Source organism: Heterodontus francisci, chromosome 1 (assembly GCF_036365525.1).
Source record: "Heterodontus francisci isolate sHetFra1 chromosome 1, sHetFra1.hap1, whole genome shotgun sequence".
Taxonomy (NCBI): Eukaryota; Metazoa; Chordata; class Chondrichthyes; order Heterodontiformes; family Heterodontidae; genus Heterodontus; species Heterodontus francisci.
In genome coordinates this window covers 199,747,585-199,767,777 of record NC_090371.1, presented here as the reverse complement: position 1 = coordinate 199,767,777, position 20,193 = coordinate 199,747,585, and the positions used below count along the sequence as shown (strand labels likewise).

At 44.4% G+C, this 20,193-nt stretch overlaps 1 protein-coding gene across 2 annotated transcripts in view; it reads right to left on the bottom strand.

Annotated features, from left to right (window-relative positions):
* The window catches only part of tmem192 (transmembrane protein 192), a 55,248-nt gene extending 35,532 nt beyond the window's left edge, over positions 1-19,716 (bottom strand). For both annotated transcript variants that reach the window (XM_068040036.1, XM_068040043.1), the window contains exon 1: positions 19,560-19,716. In XM_068040036.1, coding sequence (XP_067896137.1) covers positions 19,560-19,586 — 27 coding nt within the window. In that variant the 5' untranslated portion in view covers positions 19,587-19,716. The remainder of the gene's footprint in view (positions 1-19,559) is intronic.
* Positions 19,717-20,193: the final 477 nt, after the last annotated feature.

The following is a 20,193-nucleotide window of genomic DNA, read 5'->3' as shown; positions in this document are numbered from 1 at the left end:
GGTGGCTGGGGGGGGCCGTAAAATGGAGTGGGAGGCTTGGGGGAGTGGGGTGGGGCCCTTCCTGACCCACTCCTGTCGCCATTCTGTGTGGGGTAATGGTGAAACCCGGCCCGCGTGTCCCAGACGAATCAAGGCTCTTTAGTGACCAGTTAACAGCCACTTAAGGGCCTCCGCCCACCGCTATGCGGATTTTTACCCTTGGCTGGTCGGGCGGCCCAGGTCGGAGATAAGCCGCCTGACAAAAGCAGGCGGCTTTCTGATGGCCTGGGGGAGGTGGGCCCTCCTGATCAGGCACCCTGCACCCGACGGTGGGCCACCCTCGATGTCCCAACCATCCCAACATCCCCCCACCACCAAATCGACCACCCTTGCCTCGCCAGGACCGGACCAATCATCCCTGGCAAGGGCACAAAAACTTAACTTTTCCCAGGGCATCCTTCCTCTTCTTGTTGATGCCGGATTGCGGGCCCAGCAGTGGCCACCAATCTCAGTAGTGCTGCTGGGACTAAGAGCTGCCGGCCTGCTGAGTGGTCTGCAGCTTCATTAAGCAGGACTTCCTGTCTCAATGAAGGTGGAAGACTCGCCTCAGACCAATTAAGGGCCTGGGGACTAAAATGTGGTCTGGATCACCAGGCCGGATGGCGCCGTGATTGTCGGCGACTTTTTAGTCGGTAGACAGCATCCGTCCGACAAAAGTAAAATTCTGGCCCTTGTCCCAGAATGAGGTTTTTGACATAAACTGCGAGCATTCACCATCATTACTCCTCTGATTCTGACCGCAACTTCAGGATTTAGCACAAGTGCAGATTAACATAAAAATCCTGCAGTTGCAGTCTGTCATTTACTGCTTTGCCATAGGCTGTGCTAAGGACAACTGCTCCCCCGCCACCACTGCTGCACCACCCCCACCCCCCCCCCACCCCCAAAACCCCCAGAGCCAGCAATCAGTAACAATCAATTGATCTGGCAAGAACTTCCCGAGTGGGCAAAAACTTGGCAGATGGTGTTCAATGTGGGAAAGTGTGAGGTCATCCACTTTGGTAGGAAAAATTAAAAAGGTAGATTACTATTTAGATGGAGAAAGACTGCAAAATACTGCAGTACAGAGGGATCTGGGTGTTCTTGTACATGAAACACAAAAGGTTAGCATGCAGGTGCAGCAAGTAATTAGGAAGGCAAATGGAATTTTGGGCTTTATTGCTAGGGGGTTAGATTTTAAAAATAGGGATGTCCAGTTACAACTGTACAGGATGTTGGTGAGGCCACACCTGGAGTACTGTGTACAGTTTTGGTCCCCGTATTTAAAGAAGGTTATACTAGCATTGGAGGCAGTTCAGAAAAGGTTCACTAGGCTGATTCCTGGGATGAAGGGGTTGTCTTATCAAGAACAGCTAAACAGGTTGGGCCTTTAATTCATTGGAGTTTAGGAGAATGAGAGATGATCTTATAGAAACAGATAAGATTTTAAGGGGGCTCGACAGCGTAGATGTTGAGAAGATGTTTCCACTAGTGGGGGAAATCTCGAACTAGGGGACATAATTACAGAATAAGGGAGCACACATTTAAAACTGAGATGCGAAGGAATTTCTTCTCTCAGAGGGTGGTGAATCTCTGGAATTCTCTACCTCAGACAGTTGTGGAGGCTGGGGCACTAAATGTATTTAAGGAGGAGGTAGATAGATTTTTGAAATCTCGGGGAGTCGAGGGTTAGGCAGAGCAGGCCCGAAAGAGGAGTTGAGGCCTGGGACAGATCAGCCATGATCTTATTGAATAGTGGGGTAGGCTTGAGGGGCTGAAAGGCCTACTACTGCTCCTATTTCTTTTATTCCTATGTTTTCCTGCTCTCACTTCTTTGTTTGAACAAGGCTTAATTTTTTAAATGGGGTTTCTATATGACGTGTAACTGAGTTTTTAACAGCAATCAGAATAAATACTGAACAACTGATCTGGCCCTAAAAATGTGGAATGTTGTTAAATTTCCACATTAAAAAGAAAATCTCTCAATTATTCATAAAGAAAATGTTAAATTAAATAAAAAAGTTTGTTCATGATATTTCAGCTATCCTAATTCCATGTGTATGTCCCAATCTTTAAAGATTTGAGAGTGCAAAACAAAAAAAGTGGATCAGTGGTTTTCATTTCCTGGTTGCACTCTGAAAATTCTTTAATGTGATTGGCTGCCTGGACAGCTTGATGACATCACTGCAGCTCAACACTGGGAATCCCCATTAAGCTGCACTACCTCTCAATGTGCAATTGCTTTGTAAAGTTCTTGCCACAGAAATTGCTAGATCTCTCAATGCAGATTTCTTAGAGGTCAGTGGTGATTGCAAATTACAGGGCACAATTTTAAACAAGGCAGGCATTTTTGTTTGAAAGAAACATTGATTGAATGATTATGGATTGGTTTAAGTTTAGCTTGCTTTTTTTCAAACCAGTCAAAATTTCTGATTTGTATTTTTAAATGAGTCACCAGAAAGTGTGAAAATTTAATGTGAAGAAAATTGTATGGTAGGAGTACAGTTTTTACGATACAGTATTACTAGCAGATCTCATGGTACTGCCCATGGCGAGTCAAAGAGGCCGCTTGTCACAGATGCTCTGGCATGCAACACAATGTGTTATCTGGGCCACAATTTTACTGCAGCAATAAATTATAGTGTTCTTAATTGTTACAAGCTAGGTTTTTAAAAAAAAAAAGTTTTTTATGGATTAAGTTCTAAAATTTTGTCAGTATGTAGATCAGTGTTAATAAACAACTCAGTTTTTAAAATCAGGTTAGAGGTAGTTACCTGGTAATTAGCAGCACTGGGGGGGTTGAATTTAGTAGGGACTGTGGTATTTTGCAGTTCAGGCATGTGTCCCAAGGTTTGCAGTACAGAACTGAAAAACATCCTTGTAATGCATGCATAATGTGCAGAATACTTAGGTGGAAGTTTAAAAAAAAATCATTACCAGTACTACTGCTGAAAACAGGAGTGATTAAATGAACAGCAAACGTTGCCTGGCCTGCTGCATATTTAGAACCATAGAAAAGTTACAGCACAGAAAGAGGCCATTCAGCTCATCACGTCTATGCCAGCTGGAAAAAAGCCCCCCATTGTAATCCCACCTTCCAGTACCTGGTCCACAGCCTTGCAGGTTACAGCACTTCAGGTGCAGGACCAGGTTCCTTTTAAACAGGTTGAGGGTTACTGCCTCCACCACTGATACAGGCAGTGAATTCCAGACACCACAGCCCTCTGGGTGAAAACCTTTTTCCTTGTGTCCCCTCTACTCCTTCTACCAATTACCTTAAATCTATCCCCCTGGTAACTGACCTCTCCGCTGGGGGAAACAGGTCCTTCTTGTCTACTATATCTAGGCCCCTCATAAATTTTGTACATCTCAATCAAGTCACCCCTCAGCCTCCACGGTCCTAAGGAAAACAATCCTAGCCGATCCAATCTTTCCTCATAGCTGCAACTTTCAAGCCCTGGCAACATTCTTGTAAATCTCTTCTGCATTCTCTCCAGAGCAATTATGTCCTTCCTGTAATGTGGTGACCAGAACTGTATGCAATACTCCAGCTGTGGCCTAACCAACATTTTATACAGTGCCAGCATTACATCCCTGCTTTTATATTCTATATCTCAGCCAAAGGAAAGCCTTCCATATGCCTTCTTCAACATTCTATCTACCTGTTTTGCTACCTTCAGGGACCTGTGGATATACACTCCCAAGGTCTCTCACTTCCGCTATCCATCTCAATACCCTCCCGTTTATTGTGTATTCCCTTGCTTTGTTTGCTCTCCCAAATACATTACCTCACATTTCTCCAGATTGAATTCCATTTGCCACTTTTCCACCCACTCACCCAAATCATTGATATAATTCTGGAGTCTACAGATATCCTCTTGTCTTTCAACTACACGGCCAATTTTTGTGTCATCTGCAAATTTCCCAATCATGCCTCCCACATTTAAGTCCTAATCATTAATATATACCACAAACAGCAAAGGACTCAACACTGAACCCTGTGGAATGTCACTGGATACCCCTTTCCATTCACAAAAACATCCGTTAACCATTACCCTTTGTTTCCTGTCACTGAGCTAATTTTGGATCTACCTCGCCGCATTCCCTTGAATCTCATGGGCTTTTACTTGCAGCATTTTCTTTTTACATTTCAGATTTCCAGCATCTGCAGTATCTTGCCTTTATTAGAATTTTATTCATGGCCACTTCTTTTTCAGGAATGCCCATCTCAAAGCAGTTCTACTTTTCTCTGCGATAGCATTTCTATTTGTCTTCTTTGCATTCCATTTCCTTTCCTATGTCTGCCCGACTCAATGTAGAATTCAACATTTTCAGTTCATAACAGCTGCTCCCATTTTTCAGGACAGCAGGTGCTGGTATTGATTCTGCTGTTCATTTAATCATGCGTACCGCCTACCCCATCACACATCACCTTTATTATTTCCTCCCCTCCCTTTACTTCTGTACTTCTTTAAAACAGGTTACATCTGTAACACTTTCCAGTTCTGACAAAAGATTACAGACCTGAAATATTAACCGTTTCTCTTGCCACAGATGCTACCTGACCTGCTGAGCAAATTCTCACCTGTCGTATTTTGCTTTTGTATTCGGTTACAGTGGCTATTGAGTTATGGCTAATGTACCAGTGTTGCTGGGTGGGAAACATGGAGGATTTTCAACTTCCTGATCTGGGGTACAGAGGCCAATTGGAAATAACCCTACCGTCAGCTTGACAGATCTTCACAGACTCAAGATATGCAAAAGCATGAGACAACAAGTATTAACTTCCAAAACAGCTGATATTCATTCCAATGTCTTCAAGTATGCAAGTCAGCAAATAAATTTCAAGACCAAAAGGTACACCATTTGGTTTTAGCTGATCGAGGATAAATAATGCAATATACCAACACAAACACCATCAGGAATCTACACTTCTTCTTTTGGGCCTCCTTATCTCGAGAGACAATGGATACGCACCTGGAGGTGGTCAGTGGTTTGTGAAGCAGCGCCTGGAGTGGCTATAAAGGCCAATTCTGGAGTGACAGGCTCTTCCACAGGTGCTGCAGAGAAATTTGTTTGTTGGGGCTGTTGCACAGTTGGCTCTCCCCTTGCGCCTCTGTCCTTTTTCCTGCCAACTACTAAGTCTCTTCGACTCGCCACAATTTAGCCCTGTCTTTATGGCTGCCCGCCAGCTCTGGCGAATGCTGGCAACTGACTCCCACGACTTGTGATCAATGTCACACGATTTCATGTCGCGTTTGCAGACGTCTTTATAACGGAGACATGGACGGCCGGTGGGTCTGATACCAGTGGCGAGCTCGCTGTACAATGTGTCTTTGGGGATCCTGCCATCTTCCATGCGGCTCACATGGCCAAGCCATCTCAAGCGCCGCTGACTCAGTAGTGTGTATAAGCTGGGGATGTTGGCCGCTTCAAGGACTTCTGTGTTGGAGATATAGTCCTGCCACCTGATGCCAAGTATTCTCCGAAGGCAGCGAAGATGGAATGAATTGAGACGTCGCTCTTGGCTGGCATACGTTGTCCAGGCCTCGCTGCCGTAGAGCAAGGTACTGAGGACACAGGCCTGATACACTCGGACTTTTGTGTTCCGTGTCAGTGCGCCATTTTCCCACACTCTCTTGGCCAGTCTGAACATAGCAGTGGAAGCCTTACCCATGCGCTTGTTGATTTCTGCATCTAGAGACAGGTTACTGGTGATAGTTGAGCCTAGGTAGGTGAACTCTTGAACCACTTCCAGAGCGTGGTCGCCAATATTGATGGATGGAGCATTTCTGACATCCTGCCCCATGATGTTCGTTTTCTTGAGGCTGATGGTTAGGCCAAATTCATTGCAGGCAGACGCAAACCTGTCGATGAGACTCTGCAGGCATTCTTCAGTGTGAGATGTTAAAGCAGCATCGTCAGCAAAGAGGAGTTCTCTGATGAGGACTTTCCGTACTTTGGACGTTGCTCTTAGACGGGCAAGGTTGAACAACCTGCCCCCTGATCTTGTGTGGAGGAAAATTCCTTCTTCAGAGGATTTGAACGCATGTGAAAGCAGCAGGGAGAAGAAAATCCCAAAAAGTGTGGGTGCGAGAACACAGCCCTGTTTCACACCACTCAGGATAGGAAAGGGCTCTGATGAGGAGCCACCATGTTGAATTGTGCCTTTCATATTGTCATGGAATGAGGTGATGATACTTAGTAGCTTTGGTGGGCATCCGATCTTTTCTAGTAGTCTGAAGAGACCACGTCTGCTGACGAGGTCAAAGGCTTTGGTGAGATCAATGAAAGCAATGTAGAGGGGCATCTGTTGTTCACGGCATTTCTCCTGTATCTGACGAAGGGAGAACAGCATGTCAATAGTCGATCTCTCTGCACGAAAGCCACACTGTGCCTCAGGGTAGACGCGCTCGGCCAGCTTCTGGAGCCTGTTCAGAGCGACTCGAGCAAAGACTTTCCCCACTATGCTGAGCAGGGAGATTCCACGGTAGTTGTTGCAGTCACCGCGGTCACCTTTGTTTTTATAGAGGGTGATGATGTTGGCATCGCGCATGTCCTGGGGTACTGCTCCCTCGTCCCAGCACAGGCATAGCAGTTCATGTAGTGCTGAGAGTATAGCAGGCTTGGCACTCTTGATTATTTCAGGGGTAATGCTGTCCTTCCCAGGGGCTTTTCCGCTGGCTAGGGAATCAATGGCATCACTGAGTTCCGATTTGGTTGGCTGTATGTCCAGCTCATCCATGACTGGTAGAGGCTGGGCTGCATTGAGGGCAGTCTCAGTGACAGCATTCTCCCTGGAGTACAGTTCTAGGTAGTGCTCAACCCAGCGGTCCATCTGTTTGCGTTGGTCAGTGATTATGTCCCCCGATTTAGATTTGAGGGGGGTGATCTTCTTGATGGTTGGCCCAAGAGCTCTCTTCATGCCATCATACATTCCTCTGATGTTTCCGGTGTCTGAGGCCAGCTGAATATGGCTGCATAGGTGTTGCCAGTAGTCGTTTGCGCAACGCCTAGCTGTTCTTTGTGCAGTACTTCTGGCTGCTTTAAGTGCTGCGGATGTTAAATCGCTGGGGGCTTTCTTGTAGTTCAAAAGTGCAATGCGCTTAGCGGCTATGACAGGTTCCAGCTCTTCATTATGAGATTGAAACCAGTCTGCATTTCTCTTCGCACTTTTGCCGTAGGTGGTCAAAGCTGACTCATAGATGGCGTCTCTGATGTGGGCCCACTTGGTCTCAGCATCCCCTGTGGGAGTGTTTTGAAGGGCTGTTACAAGTGAATTTAGAAATTTTTGTAACAGCTGTGGGTGAGAAATTCTGCTCGTGTTGATGCGCAGGTGGCCCTTCTGCTTGGAATGATGCAACTTCTTTGGTCTGAGTCTAACCTTGCTGCACACCAGGGAGTGGTCGGTGTCGCAGTCCGCACTGTGGAAGCTGCGTGTGATTTGAACACTGTTTAAGGCGGCTCGCCTTGTGACAATGAGGTCTAGCTGGTGCCAACGACGTGATCTTGGGTGCCTCCATGAAACCTGGTGACAGGGTTTAGTGTGAAAGAACGAGTTGGTGATGCAGAGGTTATGATAGGTACACAACTCAAGCAGTCTCTGCCCGTTCTCATTCATCCTTCCAACGCCATAGCGCCCAAGGCAGGAGGGCCATGAGTCATGGTCGGCCCCAACCCTGGCATTAAAGTCCCCCAGCAGGAATAGGTGTTCGGTGTTGGGGATGCTGCTAATGATGTTATGGAGTTGTTCATAGAACTGGTCTTTAGCTTCAGGTGCGGAACAGAGTGTTGGAGCATAGATGCTGAGTAGGTGTACTGGACCAGAGGTGGTGAGCAGTCGGATGGACAGTATGCGTTCCGAGCCATTTGAGGGAGGCTCTATCATGCTGAGCAAGGAGTTTCTGATGGCGAAGCCCACTCCATGCTGTCTTGGTTCTTCAGGATCCCTGCCCTGCCAGAAGAAGGTGTAGTCTTGCTCTGCTAGAGAGCCACTCGCGGGGAGGCGAGTCTCCTGAAGTGCTGCAATGTCCACATTGAGTCTACTGAGCTCGTTGTTAATGATGGCGGTCTTCCGAGAATCGTTGATTTGTGTAAGGTCTTCCGACAGGCCAGGACACATAGTTCTGACGTTCCAGCTTGCAAAGCGAAGGGCTGGTACCTTCTTTCCTTTTTTCATGTTGTTTGGTGCGGTGTATCAGTCCACCTTTCGGGCAATGACCCTGAGCTCCAAGCACCCATTGAAGCAGGCAGACTGTGGCGGGACAGAACCTTATTGACCGGGGGCTGCCCGGTTTGAGGCGGGCGGTAGCTGTCCAGTGAGGTGCAATGACCTCTCCCACCGACATAGGCAACCCGTGGCGCCCAGTTTCTACGCCAATTTATCTGGACTTATAACCCGTAACTGCTGCCTTCCGTGTTGTTTCAGTCGCTGTGAGGCAACTATGGAGTGACCTCTCCATGGCGCATGCCTGGGCAAATTTATGGAGGTTGAGAGTTGCCCAGTCGTCAAAACCCCCCTCTCGGCCTTTCTGGTGGGGTCCAAAGGAGTGCAGGACACGACGTTTGGCACCAGTATGGCTGCAGGAACTGCCGGAAACATGCCAAAGGTGACACATGACCGCCTACGGGGTTCCGCTCCGGATTTTCTGTTAGGGTTTACTCCCTTAGCCTTGGTCTCTCCCGAGACGCCCACAAGGCAGTGGGGTTGTTGGGGCCCCTACACAGGTGTAGGGTGGTGCCGGTGGGAGGAGGGGATGCAAGGGGGAGGGGTAGAGGGAGGGGGTGGGGGGTGGGGTGCAGGGGAAGGGGGTGCGGGGTGAAGATGGTGCGGGGGGGGGGGCGGGCTGGGACGGGGTTGTGAGGGGGTGAGCTGAGAGGGTGGAGCAGGGAAGGGGACGGGGGTGGGGGGGGTGGAAGGGGGGTAAAGGGGGGGGGAGGGGGGGTGGAATCTGGTGCAGGTAATAAGCCATTTCCTCAGTGCCCACCATCTACGTCCGGAAAGCTCATCTACGTCCTTCGGGAGGTGAAGCATCATTTGGAGCTATTCTAAAAGAGTCTTTTGAAATTATTATGAAATTGAGAATGTTCTCAGCAACACATTAGCATCGATGAGAGATATTATGACATACACTAGAGATGCTGGATAGCAATGAGCAATGTGGAAACAGAGCTGATTGAATTTCTTTAACCTAGGGATACCAAGACCAATTGCTATATTCCCAAAACGAGCACAACTGAGATCAGACTTCATGTGAATCAAAATTCATATAGTCTGGCTGACTCAGCTAGTCACTGGGGCACCCCCTTAAATTGAGAGGCAATCTAACCAAATTCTTTTCTGGAACTCAGAAAAATCTACATAGTGTTACGACCAGGTCAGTGGTTCCCTCTCAGCCTTCACCCAGTCTTACCAAAACAGCGTTTAATTTTAAACACACTTTTTTTTTTAAACTCCCCCCTGGTGAATCCTTGTTCACCGTTTTCCAATTATAAAGGCAAAGAAACTAGTCAGACAGGTTTTCTTAGGTTTAAAGAAAAAAGGTTGAACTTTATTAAACTTAAACTCTAATTCGGTTAACACCTACGAATACACGACGCACCCACGCTAGCATGCATGCACAATACACACAAGAAATAAAGTGGAAAGGTTTGAGGCAATATGAAGATGGTTTTGGTTACTGTCCTTCGAGCTCACTGTAAAATCCTTGATTGTAGGTAGGTCTTGCTTTGCGTTGGGGCCCACTATTCTTCTTATACCTTGTTTGAGGTAGGAGACTTTTCTTTCTTGAAGTTCATGTGCCTGCAGTGGGACCAAAGTCTTGAGAGATGGGAGCAGACAGGAGACGTCTTCTCACTCCAGGAGCAAACAAACAGTCTTTCCTCAGTTCAAGCTCTTCATACAATTCAGAAAAACCCAGGTTGCCAAGCAGGTTAGTCATGTGACTAGCTGGTCTGACCACAATCGGTTTGAAGCTGACCCTGGAATGTCTCTTCTTACACACAATACCTGGTGCTCCATTGTGGGTTAAATTGGAGCAGAGAATAGCCCCTTTGTCCCTTCAAGCACTGTCTGCGAGTATGCAAATATTCTTTTCAGCCATGACTGATCTATTTAACAATTCATTTCCTCGATCCAGCAACAGTTTAAAAATCAATGTTCATATGACAAAATTAACATGCCTCATTATTGGCAGGTGGGAGGGTCTGCATGACAATAGGAACAGCAGACATCTATCTGGTGAATGAGATAGTTGCAAACAAGAAGAATATGTGGAAGAGATGTAGAACCTGGAGAAAGAAACCTCTGGGAACGAAGCACTTGCTTTACTCAGAAAAGTTTAATGGCATCATGAGGACAGGATCTATTAAAAAGACCTACATTTATATAGTGCCTTTCACGATCACAGGACACCTCAAAAGCACTTTACAGCTAATGAAGTGCTTTTGAAGTGTGGTCACTGTTGTAATGTAGGAAATGTGGCAGCCAAATTGTAGGTAGCACATTTCCACAAACGGCCCATGATAATATCCAGATAATCCATTTTTGTGATGTCGAATGAGGGATATATATTGGCCGGACACTGGGGATAATGTCCCTACTCTTCTCCGAAATAATGCCACGGGATCTTTTGCATCCACCTGAGAGGGCAGACTCAGTTTAATGTCTTACTCGAAAGACAGCACCTCTGACCTTTAATCTTCATACAGATTGGACAAATCAAATTGGCGAAGTAGTCCAGAAGATGAGTTTGTAAAATGTTATTGTTCCAGGAAACTGCCACAAAATGTTGTGGAACCAACGAGGGATAAAGCTTTTTTAGGCCTAGTATTGTGCAATAAGTAAAAGATCCTCTCGAGGAAAAAAATCTTCATACAATTGAATTCCATATGAAATTTGAAAGTGACATACTCCAGTCCAAACAAGAATCTTGAACTTAAAGCCAATTACATTGGTGTGAGGGGAGAGCTGGCTAAGGTTGATTGGTTAAATAGAGTAAAAGGTATAGCAGTTAATAAACAGTGGAAAACATTTAAAGAAATAATTCAAAATGTTCAACAAAACCACATTCCACTTAATAACAAAAATGCAGCAAGAAAGATCCATCATGGCTTACTAAGGAAGTTGAGGATAGTATTATATTAAAAGAAAAGGCTTATAATGTTGCAAAGAATAGTAATAAGCCTGAGGATTGGGACTGTTTTAGAAACCAAAGGGCAGTCAAAAAGTTGATAAAAGGGAACAAATAGAATAGGACAGTAAGCTAGACAGGAATATAAAAATAGATTGAGAGAGCTTTTACAAGTTTATAAAAAGGAGTTAAAATAAATGTTGGTCCCTTAGGAGGCAGAGATAAGAATATGGCAGAGATACTGAACCAATATTGTGTGTATGTCTTCAAAGTAGAAGATACAAATTACATACCAAAAATACAGGGTAACCATGGAGTTAATAAGGAACTTAGGGTAATTATCAGCAGAGGAAAAAGTATGAGAAACTTAAGGGACTAAATAATCCCCAGTACATAATGGCCTACACAGTAAGGTTCTAAAAAAAAAAAGGGTAACTGCAGAGACAGTGGATGCACTGGTTATGATTTCCTAAAATTCCCTAGATTCTAGAACAGTCCTAGCAGATTGCAAGTTAGCAAATGTAACACTGCTGTTCAAAAAAAAGGAGTAAGAAAGGAAATACAGGAAACTATAGGCCAGTTTGCCTGACATCAATCATTGGTAAAATGCTAGAATCTATTGTTAAGAAAGTCAATAGTGTACTTAGAAAATCATAGTATGATCAGACAAAGTCAACATGATTTTACGAAAGGGAAATAATTTGAAAAACATTTATCAGACTTTTTGAGGATGTAACTAATAGGGTACATAAAAAGGAACCAGTAGATGTAGTCCACTTGGATTTTCAGAAGGCATTCGATAAGGTACCACACAAAAGGCAAACGCATAAGATAGGGGGCATATGGAGTTGGATGTTAATATATATGTATGGATAGAGGTTAGGTTAATGGACAGGAAGTAGAAAGTAGGGATAAACGGGGCATTTTCAAGTTGGCAGGCTGTAACTAGTGGAGTGCCACAATGATCAGTGCTGGGGCCTCAGCTATTTACAATCTATATTAATGACAGACTAAGAAATGAAGAGCAATGCATCTAAGTTTGCTGATGGAATAAAAGTTAGGTGAGAATGTAAACAGTGAGAACACAAAGCGACTGCAAAAAGATATAGACAGGTTAAGTGAGTGGGAAACAAGGTGGAAGATGGAGTATAATGTTGGGAACTGTAAGGCTATTCACTTTGATAGGAAGAATAGAAATGCAGAATGTTTTTAAAAAGCTGTGACACTTCTAAATGTTGATGAACAGAGAGACTTGGATGTACCCGTAAAAGAAACAGAGAAAGTCAGCAGGTACAGCACTCTGACTATGTACTAGTGTCAGCTTTGATTTTTGTGCCCAAGTCCTGGCATGGGGCTTGAATCCACAACCTGACAACTCAGAGGAGAGTGTGCTACCAACTGTGCCACAGCTGACATTGCACCATTTATAAAGCACCGTTTACAATAAGCATCTTAAGGCACCCAAGAGGTCTTTAGTGCCTTGCTAGCTGAGACATCTGAGGTACCAAGGAATAAAGAATAGCAGGGTGAGGGGGTTGGGGTGGATTGAATAAGGTATGGTGCAAGTTACGGGTTGGGAAGAGAGAGAGAGAGACTTATCAAGGGTTTAGGGATACATCTTTAAAGAAAAAGTGAAGCCACATGGCTGAGGGCTCAAATTGCTGATTGGGTAGAGAAAAAAGGTTTCAGTAGGGGAAGGAAAGACAAAATGTAGGCCAAAGTCAGAAGGGCATATATGCATGGAAAGGGCGGCAAATGCCAATAAATTTATAAATGAGGACTTTGTATGGTGTTCCAGAAATGAGTCTAACAGTCTAACTCCAAAGAAGTCCACAATATTTATTCCAAAGCACAGGGGTAGCTTGTATCCGAGCTGTGTAGATCAGCGGAGAGGCAGTAAAGGTGCTACAATGTCTTCCTTTCGAGGGTTAGGGAAAGCAAAAATCAGTCAGGTATCCCATGACTGATTGCTACATAGATAGAAAGCATGCATGTGATGTTGGGCTAAGGCTGGATCTGGGTTCATTGAAATATTGTTTTTCCTGCCTTGCACCATTGAATGGTGTTTACAGTCAGCATCTACACATGAAGAATGGTAACCTGGGCAATGCACTGGAGGACAACTGGTATTTACTAAACTCATCATCTCTCAAGTCCTCCCCTATCCAATTTTCTCCTTTCCTTTGCTGAGTGGTATGAAATGGTTTAAATACCAATAGAATGTTTTAACTTTTTTTTTAAAGTAGAACACAAACTAGATCAATTATGGAAAAAAAAAACAAGAAAAATATCCAACAGAAGGATCTTTGCACTTTCTAGCAATTAAGGAAATGGCTTTAAAGCTGGCATAATCTTAGTGAAATATATTCTTTCCTACATTTACACACAACACTGTACAACTCCAAATCAAGGAAGTGTTAAAACAAGACAGCCGTAAATAGGACAGCAGTAAACAGAACAAAGAGGAAAATTAATGCAAATAGCATTTAAATTCATTTAGAGAGATCAAATAAGAAAAAGAATGTTTGAAGAACAGCTTACATGTTTTATACAAATAAAAGGATCAAAATATTGGAATTAAATGTGCAGTATATGCTAAATCAAAGATATTGATAACTGCCAAAATATAGCTGGAGACAGTGGAGTTGAGAGATATGAAATGCTTTGCAACCTTAGACTTAAAGTGAAATAGTTGTATTAAGTAATGATGTTATACAGAGCAAAGATGAGAATAGTAATACATTACAAATGACTGAACTTCAAAAATATTTCATTGGTTGTGATGTACTTTTGGATGTTGCGAAATGCAATATATAACTGCAAGTTCCTTCTTTAATAAGGATTGAAAATAATTAAATCGGTAACCACAAAACATCAGCCAAAGGTAAACAGACATACAGCTGTTTGTGGAGAGAAGGACATTACAATGTAGGGAAAGTTAACTAAAGCAGATTTCACCATCCTGGAGGTAGAATGGAAAGATAATTTATGAGAGGAAGAGTGAAAATGCAAACAAATTCACTGAGTTGATCAGGAAGTGTTTCCTCGCAACATAAAGCAGACTATTAAAACTAGAGCACAAAAGCAAAATACCGCAAATGCTGGAAATCTGAAATAAAATAAACAGAAAATGCTGGAAATACTCAGCAGGTCAGAAAACATCTGTGGAGAGAGAAACAGAGTTAATATTTCAGGTTGATGACCTTTTGTCAGAACTGGGAAAAGTTAGCAATGCAATAGGTTTTAAACAAGCGGGGATGGGTGGGGGGTGGAAAAACAAAATAAAGGGATGGTCTGTAATAGGGAGCAATACAGGTGAAATTAAATGACAAAAAAAAAGGAGTTGCTGGTGCAAGGCCAAAAAGCGAGAGGAACAAGGCAAAGCAATGGGTCATGGGACAAGTCCTCGACCTCCTGCAGCATTTCAATGAAGCTCAAATGCAAGCTTGAGGAACAGCACCTCACTTTTCGATTAGGCACTTTAGAGTCTTCCAGACTGAATACTGAATTCAACAATTCCAGACCACAACCTCTGCCTCATTTGTTTCCCATTTCTTTGCAGCTTTTACACATTTTTTTCCTTGTATTTTTGCTTTCAGATAGCAGCTGTACATCATTCTGCCATTCACACCTCCTCCAGGCACATCTTTTGTTTCTTACTTGTCCCATTACCACTCCCTGCATCAACGCTTTTGTTCATTTAATCTCTCTTGTCTTTCACCCTGTCACAGAGCTTCCCTTTGTTCTTTTCCCACCATCCCCCCACCTTTCACTTGCTTAAAACCTATTACATTTCTAACTTTTCCCAGCTCTGGTGAAAGCCAATGACCTGATACGTTAATGCTGTTTCTCTCCCCACAGATGTTGCCTGACCTGAGTATTGCCAGCATTTTCTGTTTTTATTAAAACTCAAGGTTGGGGATCTTCTGCTGAAAAACTGTGTGCTGGTAGGGCAGCCTGAATTCTGGCATTGAATCTCTGTTTTTATTTCCCTCAGATTGCTGGATTCTGTTTCACTTTTGTCAGCTTGCACTATTTTCAATTCATATTTGCCTTGCCCTCACCAAATAGGTTTCTTCTTACCATCTGTTAATATCACTTCAGCCCTTTTAACCACATCTTGATTTCCCCATTTAAACATTTCATATGTTCTTGCTCATTCTATTTTTACCTTTCCAATTTCCTTTTTTTAAAACGCTGTTTGTTTATCTGTAATTTTTTTAGTTATGACAAAAGGTTATATACAAACATAAACCTGCCGGTTCACTCCACAATTGCTGACTGGCCTGCTGAGTATTTCCAACATTTTCTGTTACTCAAACAGAGGCGGTGTTGGATGTGTTGTTTATTAATGTCCATAAGAACTGTTCCTTAACCTGAAGGTTGAGCACCTGCTTAGATATGATTAAGAGTGTTGGTATTGGCTTTACTTTGACAATGTGCTAATGGAAGACTTTGGCAGTGTAGATTTGGGAGCTATGAAAACAGTCTTGAGGGAAAAATCAAAATCAAAAACGACTCAAAATAAAGCCAGTGTTTCAGTAAGGTAGTGGGAAGAAAGCTAAAGAAAAACAGAAGTATTTTGAAAAAATACAGAAAGTTCAAAAAGGGAAGTGTTCAAATTCATGCAAAACTGGATTTGTTGCATGCTTGTTCATTGAGTCACTGTGGCTCCTCTAACTACATGCATTCTCCCTGCTCCTCATTTCCAGTGGATAGTCAGTATAGACTCCAATACATAAATTCTCTGTTCATAGTGTTTTGGTAGGAGAATGCTACACACACTGATAGACGACCTAACCTACACCACTTCAACTGATAGGAGGAGCAGGCCCTCTCCATAAACAGAAGGTAATTGAGGGAATGGATGAGAAATAAAGCCAGCAATAAAAGACAAGTCCTCACTTTAACTTCCTCTTCTTGCTAGTACTCTACACTCAGTGACCGTATTTGCTTTTCTTTGCATAGGGCTTTCCCAATAGAAGCACCATGGGGAAAGGTGGGGTGGTGGGGTAGCCACCCCATCACAACTGCACTCAGACCTCTTAAGCATCAGCCCAAAAACCATCTGCTTTTTAAAAGGGTGGCAGGCGGGCGGGGGAATAATCAGATTGAGGACAATCACAAGGATACACCAAGCACCAGTAGAGAAGCAAAGGAAAGCTGCAATAGGACCAGACAGGCAGGCAGCTGCTGCGGGACTCAAATTCCTATCTTACAGGGGTTCTTACTGAGCAAATCGACAGAAGCTTTTCCTGCAGGTCTGGGAGAAACTCAAGAGTTGCTCTCCAAAGTCCATGAACATGTTGTTGCCTCCCCAATCTGTACCTATCTTTCTGATAATTCCCCGTTTGATTCACTCCAAATCAGGCTACTGCCCTGCCACAGTACTGAAAGAGCCCCTATCGAAGTCACAAATGGTACCCTATGGGCTAAATTTTATGGGCGTACCGCAAATCGCTGCTCTGATCTCGGCGGTCTGCTCGCATGGATCTGCCATCGCAGAACCCCCACGATATTTTGCGTGGGGGCTCATTTAAATGGAGGGGGCAGAACTGCTGCCACCGATGACAGAGGGGGTGGCCGCTCCGTACCTGGCAATGGTGTCCGGTGCCACCACGCAGACGCTGCACCCTGTTTAAAGGGGTGCAAGCTCTTACCAGCAATTTTAATTTTTAAGGGAGTCATTATCTTTAATTTATATAAAAACATTAAAGTACACAAAGCCCCTCTTCCACCCCCCCCAAATTGTAAATCAATAAATTTTATTTCCCTCTCCCCCAAAAAGCCATTTTTGCCAGTCCTGACCTTTCACCCCCAAACTTTATGATCTTTACCCTTCAACCCTTTCCCACCATCCCCTTAGCCAATGGAGTAAGTTTCCTTCGATTCCGCCCCCACCCCCCGACCTGAAAATTAAACTCCTCCCCCCTCCCCACCAGTGTCTCGCCTTGAAATCGAATCCCTAAACGGGGAATCGGAAGGCATGGGACTTCCGGCCATTGGCTGGAATATTGGCATGGGATGGCCACATGGTCCAGGTAAGTTAAACAACACATATTAGCATAGGTTTTATTAGGCAAATGAAGGCCTTGCCCCCGAGTGGTGGGGGGCCGCACAGAGGCTTCACTGCCACCGGCAAAATATGGTGGGTCTCAAGAATTTTCCAGGCCCCCCCGCCATGACCCCCGACACTGGAGGGCTAGTAAAATTCAGCTCCATGTGACTGTAACCATGGAAAATTATTCCTCCTCTTCCTTGTCGATCTGTCTGGTGTGGTCAACTGTGTCATCAAAGGCTGCATTCTCCAATGTCTCTCTTCCGTCATCCAGCTATGTGGGATTGCCTTCATCTGGTCACATTCTTATCTACCTAGTCATAGCCAGAGAATCACCTGCTATGGCTTACCCATGCAGGAGAAGGAAGGTAAGTCAAGTCTTTCAAGGATCTAGCCTTTGCCCCCTCCTATTTTCATCAGCCAGGCTGGCAACACCCAGCTCTAATTCACCACTACCTCTCTCAACCCCTCCAGTCTCCAATTTGTCATGCTGCTTGTCCGATACGCAGGTCTGGGTGAGCAGAAATTTCCTCCAATTATATATGGAGCCAGAGAATCTTTGTTCTCTGCCACAAAGTTTGCTCCCTTACCACCAATTCCAGCGTTCTCTCTGGTCACTGTTGGAGGCATTCATTACCATAGAAACCTATTTGACTCAAAGATGAACTTCTGCTCCATCACCAAGACTAGGTTAGGTTGGCATCTTTCCATCTATGAAAGATGATGGGAAAGGAGTAGACAATTCTTTTAAGTGGGGTGTCTTCTCTTGGTGCACCTCTGCTGATGGCTGTGAAGGTCAATCCTCGAGAGGCAGGTTCTGCCACAAGTGCTACACGTGAAGTGGCCAAGTGACGCTCAGTTGTTGTTTTTGACATTCTCACCTGTTGCTAAGCTGCTGTAGCAACTGGTCATCATGGTAGTGCACACCAGTCCACAGGATATATCGCCATTTCCCTCTTTCGCCAGCTAGTGTCTCCCAGGTGCAATGGTTGACATTTAGCACATGTCACACTTACAAGCATACTTGAAGCTGAGCTTTGGGTGCCCCACTGGTTGTCTGGCCCCAGCTACCTCACTATACAGAAGGTCCTTGGGTATGCAACCGTCTTCCATTCTGCAGATGTGTCCAATCCACCAAATCTGCCTATCTGATTAGTGCCAACACACTTGGAAGCTCTGCCTTTGTGAGGACTGCTACATTTGTGATGGTGTCCTGCTAGAATATAGCCATAACATCCTTGATCACCAAGACTACCTACTTCCAGATCACCCCTCGCCAGCCCTGCCTCAGCTCATCTGCTGTTGAAAACCTCACTCATGCCTTTGTTACTTCTAGACTTGACTCATCTCATGCCCTCCTGGTTAGCCTCCCAACTTCCACCCTCCATAAACTTGAGCTTATTCAAAACTCTGCTGCCATATCCTAACTCACACCAAGTCATGTTTACTCATCCCTCCCGTGTTGATTCACCTACATTGGCTCCCAGTTAAGCAATGCCTTGATTTTAAAATTCTTATCCTGGTTGTCAAATTCCTTCATGGCCTTCCCCTCCCCATCCCTAATCTCCTTCAGGCCTACAACTTTCCAAGATTGCTGCATTGCTCCAATTCTGGCCTGTTACTTCACAATTTTAAATTGCTCCACCATTGGCAGCCACATCTCCAGCAGCTCAGGCTTAGGCTCTGGAATTCCCTTAAGCCTCTCTCTCCTCCTTTAAACTTACCACTTTGACCAAGCTCTTGGTCACCTGTCCTAATATCTCTTTATGTGGCTTGTTTTAGAAGCTCCTGTGAAAAAATGAGAGAGAGAGAAAAATACCATGGCTAATAAAATGGAAGGGCAAATGAGCTAACTCTACTTCCAGCCTATTGTAGTCTTAAACATCAAACTAGATCAGCCCCACTTAGAATGATACTTGGGAAGTTTGGGTTCCAGATATCCTTTCAGTTTCACAATATAATGTGATCTCAAGTACACATCAACAGAAGTGTTTCGATAATATTAAAATCCTGAGGCACACAACCCCCAGCCGAAAAGCCATCTCACACATAATAGCATTTAACTTCAAAAGACACAACACTCCCTTAAGTTGCCAGAGTTTATCAGTTACAGTCCTGAGGACAGATGCTTGTGGCGTTAGAAAAACATTTCCTTATTTTTCTTCATACATAAAAAACATTAAAATAGCACCATTTGCAAATTCTGCTGCACACATGACCACGGTCAGAGAGCTCGTGGTCACTGATTGACAGGCCAGCTACCATTACGTCATGCCCAGGACTGCGGCGACGTCATCGGCGACCAGAGATCGGCGCGGGACGACCTGCCAGCCGCAACATTTAAAACTCACCTCCTGCCTCGCCTCTGAGTTCATCATTAGTAGCAGGCGCAGGAAAATATAGAAAGAGCAAAGAATTATACAAAGCTCATTGAAGAAACTGCGACAGAATCCACAACACCATCAGCCAGAGCACCGACTTGCTGCTCCCCAGTCCGTTGCGCAATCTCGTCCTGCTCTCTCAATGAACGCACTTGTAGGTTCCGCCTTTAAATTCCTTCCCCCTCCCCGTTCCCATTGAACATTAAACCGCCGGCGCAGGGGCTTCCATTGCGTTGAGGAGGAGAGGAAATAGAAATATACAGAGAGGGGATATACATAGAGAGATGTCTACAGAGATAGGATATAGAAAGAGGGCTACAAAGAAAGGGGGATACACAGAGTCGGAGAGGGAGATACAGGAGAGAATAGACAGAGGGTATACAAAGAGAATACAGTGAGTGGGGGATACATAGAGAGGGATATGGAGACAGGGATAAAGAAGGAGTTGTGAGAGAAATAGTGAGGGGGAAGCAGATATGGAAGGGATACAGAGAAAAGGGACAGGGAGCAAGAGAGAGAGGGTACAGGAATATATATAGCGAGTTATTGAGAGATGCACAGTGATATATATATATATATATATATACACTGTGTGACAAATAGA